The sequence below is a fragment of the Anser brachyrhynchus genome (assembly GCF_964034855.1).
Source record: "Anser brachyrhynchus genome assembly, chromosome: 3".
NCBI classification, from domain to species: Eukaryota; Metazoa; Chordata; class Aves; order Anseriformes; family Anatidae; genus Anser; species Anser brachyrhynchus.
The window spans coordinates 100762199-100775063 of NC_137696.1; the positions used below are offsets into that span (position 1 = coordinate 100762199).

Below are 12865 nucleotides of genomic sequence, written 5' to 3' on the forward strand. Positions count from 1 at the left end.
AGAAACAGTCCTTTTGAACCAATGTATTTCACTGGACCTTCTTGATAGGCAAAAAAATTATAGAAAGTTTTCACACACACTTGGATTTGGCACAAATACTTTCTTAATCAATAAATAAATGGTGGCATGATTCATGTAATTTGGATTTGAAAGGTCTAATCTAATACAATTTGAACTCAGTGGCAGACTTCCACTGCTCTCAGTGGGAGCAGGACTGGGTCTATAACTACTTAATTGCCCTTATAAACAGGGGATATTGCAAAAAGGTATTCACAAGTGTGCAACATCAAATACCTAATGGTGAAAATTACCTCTACAAAGACTAAGCCAAGGTTGACTAGACCCACTCCTAAATCAGAGACAATGTGTGGTTAAATTGTGAAAAAAGTACGTTTGAAATAATACACAGAACTGTTTCCACAGGTCTGAATATACTTCACTCTAAACATGTTCTCAAAAAGATGCACCTCAAAACTGTTAGACAGTTTTCATTTTCTACTATGCACACCAGCTTGGATATTAATTTTTCTATTAACTGCAGTGTACTCTATCCTGATGAAGGAAGTTTTCCTCTTTTCTACTGTACTTATAAAGGCTGAACACATGCTCAAAGATAAGTAGCTATAACTACTTTATAGCTACAAAATGAGATAAAATACATTAACAAGTACATTCAGGATGTTTCAAAAAGCCTGATATCATGGTGTTGAAACCATGTAATTTGTAGATTACAACAAACAAAAACATCTGTCCTATGACCCTAATTTCATGTGAAGAAATGTAAGTGAAAAAAATGAAATCAATGAACATGTTCTATTTGCATTTGTCTTCTGTATGTGATGAAGGTTGGTTGTATTCACATAAATAGCTTGCTGATTTCGTTTTATTTGTTTTGCTTTTTTTTTTAATTATTTTTCAGGAAATAATACTGTACTGAGATTAAATTAAAACATGACACCTTTTTTTTCTGTTTCTATTTTCTTTCTTTTTCACAAAGTTCTTATTAAGAACATTATATTTTACAATATTTGTAAATAATTAACTTTAAATTGAGTTCAGAGAGCAAGCATTCAGAAAAACTCATCTTTCCTGTTATAAATCACTAGATTCTTTTTCAAAGCAAGTTTAATTTCTACAGAAGTTCATGATTCCAGCCCCTGTGCCAGATCTTAAAGCAGTGTTATTTTTCAAAATGAAATGAGAAAAACTATCACATTCTTACAGACTCTAACACTGTGTGTAGATGTCAAAGCAGGCAGACTCTCTCTGGACTCTCTTACACTGACTCATTTATGAACTTGTCACTTACCTCACTACCATTTATACCCATCAATCTGAATTTGGGGCTGCTCAATTCTCAGAGGAAATAGACAGATTTTCAAAAGCTTAAAGTAGTTGAAATCTACAAAAAATCAGCAGCTGTGGATCTGGCACCCAGGCATTAGGCTGGCATAAATTAATTCAGTAGACCAAAAGAGAGAAGCATACCATGACAAGAACAAAAATATTTAATAATGTGTGAGATAAAACTGCCCCTGCTTTAACCTAATTTTTTTCCAACTCTGCAAAGATGCAAATTCTTCTGAGCTATGCCTTCTGCAAATATACTAGAAATGAAATGGAAAATAAATAAAATAAAATAAAGCTTAACCAAATATAGACTATGTCAACTTATCTTTGACAATTCTGAATTTGACCATGTTATAGTACAGAATGCTATAAACCTGGTCTGCAATTTTAGCTTTAGAAGAACATTACGAGGAGAAACTATCCAAGAGAGCTTATGAAATACTTTGGTAGCCTTTTTTGGAGTTATTGTTAAACAAGAATAACTCAATATAAAACAAATTGGGATTTCTCTCTCTTTTCACCAAAACTTTGCCTAAATCAAAAGCTATATCCTTTATTTCTTACTTATGAAAAATTAACAGGGGACCTCAAAATTTGGCTCCATGTTATGTTAACTATCATTAAGCATCTATGACAACTTGATAAATTACAGAAAAGATAATCAGATTTGCCCATGAAGTTTCCTGGAAGAATTTTCAGAAATAGAAAAATATACATATTTTGCAGTAGGCAAAATACTGAGATGACACGTGTTCTATGGGTACCTCAGTGACTGACCTTACCTGTAAGAACCATATATGACTTTCTTACAGTCAACCAGAAGAAATTTTTGTTCCATTTTTCCATGGAATTTTGCTCCTGTTTTAGAATAGTAATCTTGTCCTTTTACTGTCCGCACCCTCATATTCTGAAAAAGATAATTGAAATACTTTAATTGGTACACTATATTCTACATTTAGCATCCAGGGCTTTAAATGTCAGAGGTACAGTAGGAGTTACATTATTGCATATCAGTAAACTCTGCAGGACAGTAAATGCCGATCAAACCTGTCCCCTTGGGACCCACTATGGCAAGTTATTGCTTTGTCTTCAAGAATGATGAAATTTCCTAGGCCTTGGAAAAATGAATTTCCCCTTTTCCATAACCATCACTCTCAGAAATGAGGCTCTGGCACAAGAGGACTTTGACAAGGAAAAAAGATTTTGTAGTGAAAAAAATCTTTTCAGCATCTGATATACTATATGTGATTTCCAAGTATCTCAGCGAGTCAGAAATAACATCTAAAGCACCAGTATCACTTCTTTTAATTGAACAAGAGTACTGTATCTATAAACATAGATATTTCACTCTGAGATGGTCTATCAAAAGATATCACCTGGCCCCAGAATGCCTTGCCGTTCCATCACCACTAAGATTCCTCAATTGGCTTTTCAGCATGGGATCGATTACATTTCTAAATCTGGAGATGCTATCACAGCATGTATAGCTAGCACAAACCCTACAAAGCAGTTAGGCTTGAATTCCAGACTCTGTCCATAAGCTCTCTGTTTTACTCATGCAAACTCAAGTAAATTCTACTGTGGAAATTTGCCAGGATGGAACCCAAAAATGTGGTCAGTTTTACTCCCAAACTGTTAATGAAGTTGCCTCAGCTGAGCCAGTATCTTTTCCACACATGCAGTTCTGAATGACTTAAGTCATTTTTTTTTGCTTTAGTGTCCCTTGTTTTTTTAAGCTCTTAGCAAAAAAAAAAAAAAAAAAATAAAAAGAAGTGTTAACAAACTAATAATTTTCAAAAAGTTTTTATATGGACACGGAAAAAAAAATAGCATTTATCATAAATTGTTACAGAAAGGTGTTTATAACAAAAAGAAAATTTATGTTCAACGCAAACCAACCTACAGCATCTACCTCCTGTAACTGTTGGATACAAAATGCTTCATAAGACATAAAAAGATCTTGGAATACGTCTGCGAATGACCACAACATTTACTGTGGTTTCTAGCCTTGCAATATGTGTTCTAGTGATGTTAATTTGTGGTAATTTACAAGTATTCCAGTTGGGAGTGAAATGTGTAATTTAGCATTGGCGGTAAGAAAACAGAATCTATATGATTGTTGCCTAAACTGTATACACAGAAATAGTGGAATATAAGACTTCTGAATACAGACAAATAGCTTGTTTCTTGTGACTATTCATTAACTGCCAAGGTTCATTTCTGCCCCAAATTCTGCTGCTACAAGAAGAAAATCACAGCAAAAGTGTGCTCTGCAAAGTCCAGGTACAGGAGAATGATTAGATCTGTTTATGAAGTAGAATGGATCAGACTGTACAGCATAAAATCAGGTTACAGGAGTTATAACTGTAGTCTCTACTACATTCCACTGAACTCTCTCCAAACAGAAAATTCCAAAAATTGAGACGAAATCCATATGAAATGATATTTCCAAATAACACATCCTTTCCAAAACCCTATATATTTCATTGTTTGTCTTATTTTTTTTTTTAATCTAAAGACAAATAATTCAAAGAAGCAAAACTTGCACATAAGAACTGCTGAGTTGGCAAGTTATAGTTTGACTCAAGCTATTCAAGTTCTTTAAATTTTGTAAGATGAGGTTTAACACAGCATTTTTTCAAGCTGTTTGAACAAAAAATACAACTAAGTTAAAATGTATAAAGACAGCATTAAAAAAACAAAATTTGTGACCTAAATGTCCTAAAAAAGTGCTAGAAACATAAAGTTTATCTCTTAATTTGCCGCATCAAGTTGATTCAATAAATAGGTGTTATCTAGTAGTCCTGTAAAATTTAAAAGTACTTGGGTTCAGTGAAAATATAGATGATTGCTTAGATTATTTTCAGAAACAGTTAAAAAATGATTAATAACAACCCAGTCTGCATTACTGCAGAGGAGGCTAACATTTTTTTCTCTTTAACTGCATCTCTAACTTCAATCACCTTTCACTGTCCTGCACTGTGTACATATATTGGGTTAATGTCACAAGGTTTTGGTAGCAAGGGGCTGAAGGAGTGGCTTCTGTGAGAAGAGTCCAGCAACAGCCCCGTGTTAGATAAGGGCCAGTTTCAGCCGGCTCCACAGGGACCTGCCGCTGGCCAGAGCCAAGACAATAAGCAATGTTGTTTGTGCCTCTGGGTCAGCAGATTTAAGAAAGTGAAAAACAAACAAACAAAAACAAACAAAGCACAAAACAAAACAAGAAAAACAACAACAACAAAACAACAACAAAAAAACACTGCTGCACAACAGCAGCTGGGAGAGAGAAATGAAAACCAGCCCTGCAGTCCCCAAGGTCAGTGCAGCAGGAGGGCAGGAGGGGCTCCAGGCACGCAGCAGCAGTTCCCCTGCGGCCTGTGGAGAGGCCCCTGGTGGAGCAGGCTGTCCCCCTGAAGCCCATGGGTCCCACACGGAGCAGATCTCCACGCTGCAGCCCGTGGAGGAGCCCCCGGTGGAGCAGGTGGATGTGGCCTGGAGGAGGCTGCGGCCCATGGAGAGCCCCCGCAGGAGCAGGCCCCGGGCCGGAGCTGCAGCCCGTGGAGAGGAGCCCACGCAGGAGCAGGGGGTCTGGGGGGAGCTGCCGCCCGTGGGGGACCCGTGCTGGAGCAGTTTGCTCCTGGGGGATGGACCCCGTGGTACGGAGCCATGTGGGAGCAGTTCTTACAGAGCTGCTGCCTGTGGGCAGCCCACGTGCAGCAGGAGCAGAGGATGACCGTGAAGGAGCGTTGGAGAGGAAGCGTTAGGGACTGACCGCAGCCCCCATTCCCCGTTTCCCTGCGCCTCTCAGGGAGAGGATGTAGAAGAGGGTAGATGGGAGGGGAGGTGAGGTGTTTGTAGTTTCCTTTATTTCTCACTGTTCTAGTCTCTTAGTGATAGGCAGTAAATTATATCAATCTCATTATGCTGAATCTGTTTTGCCCATGATGACAGTTGTTGAGCGATCTCCATGTCCTTATCTCAGCCCTTGAGCCCTTTCCATTGCATTTTCTTCCCCTTTCCCTTTGAAGATGAAGAGTGAGAGAGGACTTGTGCTGGAACTAAGCTGCCCAACAGGGTAAAACCACCACAGTCCTACACATTTTCACCACTTTGAGTTTTAACTTGTAATCTAAAAGAACAAAGTCATTTTTCCTGCTTTTCCAGTACTGTTGAACTTTGAACAAGCCAATTCCAGTGAAGAAAACTATTCTTTCCCCACCAGCTACTTTAGCAGAAAGAAGTAGTTAAATAAAAAGCTTGTTTTTTGGGAAGTTAAATAGTGCATAGATAGTAATTACTTAAAAAGAAGAAAAAAAAAAAGAACTTCTCTAAAGATTATCACAATAGTAAGCCCTTATTCACTATAAATTAAAATTGTGAATTAGCTATGAATTTTGCATTTACTTCAATGATTAAGCATTTAGATCAATTATTTAATTGCATTTGTATGTCAGCTTTATATTTACGTTAAACTATATTTATATTTGTCATAATTTGATGATCGCTTGAGATTCAGCTTATACATTTTCAAATAACTATAACAGATAATGTTGACCTAACGACATGCCAGCTGAACCCATCAAGTGTTACTGAGATAAGGCCTGATGGGTATTGGACAGAATATCATTTAGGAATCTGGAATGCTGTAGGCACAAGCAAAGCTAATGGTTTTCAAATTACCATGCTGGATAAAAAAAAACTTTGCCTTAGGTACTCATAAGTTAAAATATAACTTCAAGTAGGCTCTAAACCCTCAAAAAAATATTATAATTCACATTAAATTGCTGTGTTGTTTTTTTTTCCATATCTTAGTCACTCTTTCCTCTGTTATTTTGAGTTTTCCTTCTCTTCTGCAGTATTATTCCTCCTGCAGCATTTCTGTCCTGCTTCCTTAATCCTGCCAAATCTTTCCCTGTCTCAGTATGTCATCCACTTAAAGATGGGAACATGGCATTATGAAGGCATGTGCCAGAGATCACGCTCACTGTTCTCATGTAACACTTCCTCTTCCTCCACAGCTCATCTGGCATTCTTCACTTACTTCAAACTCTCTAATTAGGTGTCAGGGACGCATCCTTTGAATAATCTCCCAAAATGCGTACTATTTTTGAGAACATAAAAGAACAAGGTGTTCCACTTAAGATTAGTTATGTGCATGTATACACATAACTGAATCGCAAGCCCTATTTTTTTATGAAATTCTAGGCTTCTCCTTCCTACTTGGTTTTATCCTCAGGCTACAGGACTGCCATGATAACAGCACTAACAATAACATGTCATTGATCAATACAGAAGTGATCAGTAATCAGCACCACTGTGGATAAAGCAATAATTCACTTATGAATCTTGAGAGAAAATCCTGGGCATCTGGAACAAACAAATCCACACATAAAGAAGGAATTGAGAGGAAAGAATTCCTTGAGAGGAATCTATCCTGAGAGGACACACAAAAGTTTGTGAGATCAGCTGTAGCAAGTCAAATGGAAAGTTTGTCTGGTTCTGTAAACAGTTTTTGAAAGTGACTGCTAGTGGATACGTATGGAGGAATAATTTAATTGAGGACTATCTTTAGGAGGTTTGTGAAGCCAAAAACGGGATCTTCTCCCTCCTCCAAGAACTGATTGTAGGACTCAGGGACTGTTTGCCTTCCTGATGTTTAAAACATCCAGTGTCTGGATGTCTGAGCTGCAGTTTGAGAATGGCCATCAGGGCTATCCAATTAAATGACAGCTAAATGATGAACGGGAAACAAGCTCTAACTTCTCTTTTTATGTATGACTGTGCAACTGACTATCTTCCCCAAGAGAACCACATAACCACGATTTAAAATGTGGAAGTATAATTCAACATTAAACATTTATTTTCATCAGTAAAAAACCTCCAATGTGATAGGTAAGTACAGTGAATACACTGGTCTCAAACATTTCATTTCAGCACTTTTTATTTGTAGAGTCTGTTTTCATCAGTGTTCAATTACTCACCCTGTACTTGCTGTCAAGAATATGCATAAAGAAGAGAATGAATGTCCATCTAATACTTAGCCTAGCAGCTTTAAAGAAAAATAAGTCGCATTTCTTATACTGTTCATTGTTTCTAATATTATCTGTTATCCTAGGCCTCTGTCCTTACTGCTAGATAGTAGTTTATGTGCAAATGCAAAGCAGCTTTCCAGCTAGGTTCTGTCATGACTTCTAAGCAGGTTCAGTGACCACTGAAGTCAAATTCTCAATGACTTCACTGGAGTCTGGTCCTTAGGACAGAAATTTGCTCACTGATATGACACTGCACACCTATTTAATAACCAAATTTGACTTAGACTTGGAAGTACTAGAAAACTTTTGATGATTTTGATAAAACTGGTAAAAGATAAAAGAGATAAAATGGCATGCAATCAGTTCTCATGAACAGCTCCTCCTGTGCATTTAAGCATATGTATTTGGGAGTAGACTTCACAAAAGGAAAGTCAATTCTTTATTGGTACTATTTTCTCATTTCTCCCATTCGTTATAAATACTGAGAGGACTATCAGGGAGTAAACAGTTCCTGCCAAATTGCTTTCAATATATCCTGTAGCAAGATGACTCTTCTTAATTTCCAGAGAAGTAAAAATAAGTTTCTGCAGAGTACGGAGCCTCTGCCACATGCCACAACTCATCAAATAGAACACTAAGATGTGACGTCAGCCGAGGAGCTTGGTTGTCTTCTTGGGTATTAAACAGCATTTCCTACATTGGTTCATTGTTTGTAATCAAAAATGAAGATCCAACTTAAGCATTCTGGTGATACTGGGGATTGCTGTCTCAGTGCTGCGTTTTGCAGTGCAAATCTATCTCCTGGTTTGCTGCAGCACCAGTCAGCAGCAGAAAAAAACATCTCTAGAAAAAAAATCGTGATTATTTTTTTGAAAATGTACCTGAAAAAAGTCATAATCTGTACTGACTCTTCATCTTTCAGTCAAAAGGAGTTACTGACCAAACAACAAGTCTAACTGGTTACAAAGTTAATAAAAATAAGTTTAGATAGAGAAAAGAAAGAAAGAGAAATACATTAGCTAATAGGGGAAATGTAGGACAGTCAGTAAACAGATAAATTAAATTGAAAATGGGGAAAGAGAAATGGGAGAGTACAGGAAAGGAATTATTTATTTGAGTTGAGTTCCACTGATGATGTTAAGGTGAACTTTAAGTAAAAACCAACCCACGAGAAGAAATGTTGTACAAGAGACTGGAAAAGCTCCTCGTAAATTCAAGGTGTCATATTCTTTTGTATGGAATTCACATCGTAGTCACATAATACATAGTCTATCAATACCTTCAGTATATACTCTTTCAAAAAAAGATGGAAACATGCCCTGGTATGGATTTGCACTACATATGAGACATTTAATGTAGATTTATTTACAAATAAATCCTCTTTTTTCCATACAGAAGACCACTGAATTGTAAATCTGAATTCAAAAATACAGTCTCTCTCATGCCAGCATTTCATTTTTACTGATTCAAAGGAAGAGATAAAGAGCCAGTGAGTATATTGACTAAGTCATAAAAGCTTGAGAGTAACTCCTCCCCATGAGTGCACAGGATGAAGAATGTCTGCCATACTCAAGACCGAACCAAATCATGCCAGAAAATAACAAGGCCAGTGCTGCTGTTGCTACATCTTAAGGAAAAAGAAATATATCCTTACATCTGTCCTCTTCTTGCTTTCACTGAATAGAAGAGGAGGGCCAAAAGCACAAAAAGGCAATGAAGCACTGAGGCAATGAAAAAAAGAGACAGAAACCTTGCCAAAGTATTGACTGCTCTTTCACAGTCACCAGTGGCTTCCCTTCATCCTGAAGAAAGACACAGGATAATTACTGTGAGAGTAGTAAGCTTTTATTTTTAGAGCAACAGTCACGGGGAGTAGCACCTTGATGAGGAGCCTGAAGAGTTTTACTACAAGCTGAACTGGAAACCCAGCACACAACAGGATTACTGTTTAGCTCTTTGGCATACATTTTTCATTTTCTGATAAACCTTGAAGCATTCCAAGTAAACCTTTCAGCCTAAAAATGTTTCTCCCATTATTACAGGACAGAAACATATAAAACATAATGTCACTAAAGAGGCCAAATCCAAACCCCTCCAACCCACACTAATCTATACCAAATCCATACCAAATCCAGTCTAATGTATGTAATGTGAGTTCTTTCAACTACAGTGTAAATGTCTGTAGGTCTATAAAACCACAGTAAAAAGAAAACCTCCAAATCAACCCCAAGAGTTAGAAACAGCTATAGATACATATTATACAGAATCAGTTTGAAAATGCATATTACCACATTTTTCAAGATAGAGCTTGAAAAAAATGCTCCTAATTTCTTTTACATTGGCAGGATAAAACTCATGCCATTAAAAAGAAATGTATGCTGTTTTTAGCAACATTTATGGCAAAGTTAACCCAAGTAATTAGGAAACAATGCTGTTTGAAGTTCCAGTGTATGGAACTATTGCCAAATACTGACTTTATGAGGGCAATTACTACCAAGGTCTACAGACCCACAATATTTGTGACATTTTCTTTTCAAAAATTCCCATACCTTTGTGTATTAGGCCACCAGAGGGCAATCCCACATGCTCAAATCCCCCACACCAGAAATGAGTATGGGAAGTGGTGTGGTAATGCTTTTAAGGGCCTAAGTCAACACTCCAGAGCAAAACTTTGTATAAAATACAGGTTTGTTCCAAAACTTTAAGAAAAAAGCCTTCTTTATCCTCACAAAAACACTCTACCTCCATCTGTTTTTCAGACTGGGTTCTTAAAATGCATGCTTGTAAGAAGAGCTTCTGAGATATTTTTACCAGGAGTAAACATGGCCCAACTAGTTAAGAAACAAGGAATTGCAAATAGAGCTATATGGAAGTTCAGCCAAGGAAGAGTTTAAGGCTTTACAGAGAAACTCTGGTACTGTGCTTGGAACATTTTCAGAGCTATCTACAATGACAGTAAACCTAGAAGTATTTATGAAGCATTTATGTCAGGTCAGTGCAGCATATGGTTAGCATTCTATTCCCTAATATAGGAGGGTGGTGCAGGACATTGGGTGAAAAATGTAAACATCAGTCCTTTCTTAATTATCTTTCTCATAGGGCAAAATTACATATGTAATGTATAAAAGTAAGCCTACTCATACTGTATGCTGTAGACAGACATAATAAGAAGTGCTTTCTAAACAGAAACTAAAACAGAATCCCAGTCCTTTTAATGCATTTTAATAGTAATCACATTTAACAAAAAGATCATGAAATGAAGCATACCATTTATTATTCCAAACAATTTGCATAAGCTTTATGATTTTATTTGCAGGTTAATTTAACATAAAGCAATAGGAAGCAAAGTTTTTCAAACCTGTAGTATGCCTAAGGAGATAATAATGGAAAAATATTTTATAAATAATATGGAAAAATTATGTAACTTTATCAAATATTCTTGTTTTGGCACACGAAAAGGATAAAAGCTTTTCTAAAGAGAATAACATTTGTAGAGAAGTTCCTGCTGAGAGCTTACCAGATTATACTTCATAGTTAATTTGATATAGCAGTATTTGATAATGAGGTTTTGAATAATAGTGTCTTTTCTTTGGGTTGCAGAGGAATGACTAGCAAATGTTCAAGCACAGGAACACAAGAAGTCTTACCCTGAGCCTCTGAACTTGACAACCTTGTTTCTCCGTCATTTTCAGAAAGTGACTGAAGTTTGACTCATCAAGCAGGAGATACACTGCAATCCCTCTTGTAGATGCTTCTACAATTTCTCTAAAAATATCCACATCTGTAAACATATCCATAACTATGGCAATGACCTGAAAAAAAGAAAAGACAAAAATTACTGTGTTGTATAAACACACATTTGAAACTCTTCACTGAAGTTTGCACTGTGCAACTAACATAAGAATGCTATTCGTGCATCATAAAGTTCTAATATTTTCCATGGGGTACCACTTAACCCAGAAGGCTTCTCAAGAGCACTGGATCTTCTTTTTGAGAGGTCAGGTGACTGCCTATACAACAGTCATTACAAACTGCAAACTCTGGCAAATTGTTGTATTGTGTGTGAGTTCAGGAATGGGTGTTATAGGGAAGAGGAAAGCCAGTGGAACAGAAGGGAATGGGAAGCAATACAGTGAAAAAAATGGAGCCAACTGCAGTGTGACTGCATAATAGAAAATTCAGATAACACTGTTTTTGTACAAGGCGGTTGTTCAACCTATTCTAAATGCTGTTCTTTATCTTCACAGTTTTCCCTAAAACTAATAGTTTGGGAGTTTGAAGGAGTCAATAAGCAGACATTGAAAAGCTGGGGGAGTTGATGAAGACTTCAGCACCCATACTGACTCAGCACACTCACTGGGACAAAACTTCCTCAGCTGGTGAGGGGTTGGTTCAGGAAGATTAGAGAGTGCTGAACACCAGCCATTCAACCTAGGGGAAAAATGCAGGTATTTCTGACTGGGAAAAGCAATGTCCTGCTAATCGCATTTTGGAGATGATAGACAATTTACTTATCATTAGCAATTTGGAATGAAGTAATATTGAAATAGAGGAAATAACAGTGGGAGAACAGGTGCCTGTGCAACTTTAAAAAATACTATTCTTACCCATTAGAGTCTTCACAAAAAGTCCCAATGAAACTTTTCGGGTGCAAATTCAAATCGAATAAAGCCTATCGCAGGTATAAGAGTAGGCTTGATAGTGAGCTTGCTTTACCAATTTCACTCATCCTTAAATTTTCCATACTTGAACATATACTTAAACCATAATGGTGTAATTGTAAAGTTACAATCACTCATCTTATTCTGGAACTGAAACATTTATCTTACACACAAAATTTGGTAAAGGATGTTGCACACGCAGAGGTAAATGCTGTGTCTCCAGTCAGTCATCTGAATTGCCTTTTTGAATGTGCTTGCTCAGAACCAGAAGATTCACTTATGGCAAATATATACTTAGAACACTAGAAATACAAATGGGAGCTGACCAAGAATAAAAAATAAAATAACAATGTCATTAAGAAAGGTAAAGACAGCTCCTGAAGCAATAAAAATGAAAGGAGTTGGCTAACAATAACATGTCACCTGGCAGTAAAAAGACTCCTTACAAATCCACCAGTCAGAGAGGAACTGAATAGCATGAAATAACTGAATTCTTTCAAATGCCCTATGTATTACCTCACTTTTTTTTACTGACTTTTTGGGAAAATAATAATTAAAAAAAAAAAAACAACAACACACAAACAACTGTTTTTTAACAGTACAAATTATTTTTTCATCTACATTTGAAAGGAAAGAATGAAAACCACAGAAGTTTATTTTGACTCATCACTTCTGCTTGGTCTTGACTCAGATACACAAAGTTAACTGAACATGGCAACCCTATTTATTCATCTGTCTTGTTTCTCTTACATCTGAACAGAAGTATGCCAATGTAGATCAAGTGTGCTAGGTAAAAAGATCAAGAAGAAAGAAGAAGAAAGA

The 12865-nt window shown here is 36.7% G+C and overlaps 1 protein-coding gene across 3 annotated transcripts in view; it reads right to left on the reverse strand.

Annotated features, from left to right (window-relative positions):
- The window catches only part of FAM83B (family with sequence similarity 83 member B), a 57386-nt gene that overhangs the window by 8983 nt on the left and 35538 nt on the right, over positions 1-12865 (reverse strand). For all 3 annotated transcript variants that reach the window (XM_080585675.1, XM_080585673.1, XM_080585674.1), the window contains exons 3-4: positions 11030-11194; positions 2133-2257 (exon numbers count right to left, since the gene is read on the reverse strand). In XM_080585675.1, the coding sequence (XP_080441801.1) occupies positions 2133-2257; positions 11030-11194 (290 nt within the window). The remainder of the gene's footprint in view (positions 1-2132; positions 2258-11029; positions 11195-12865) is intronic.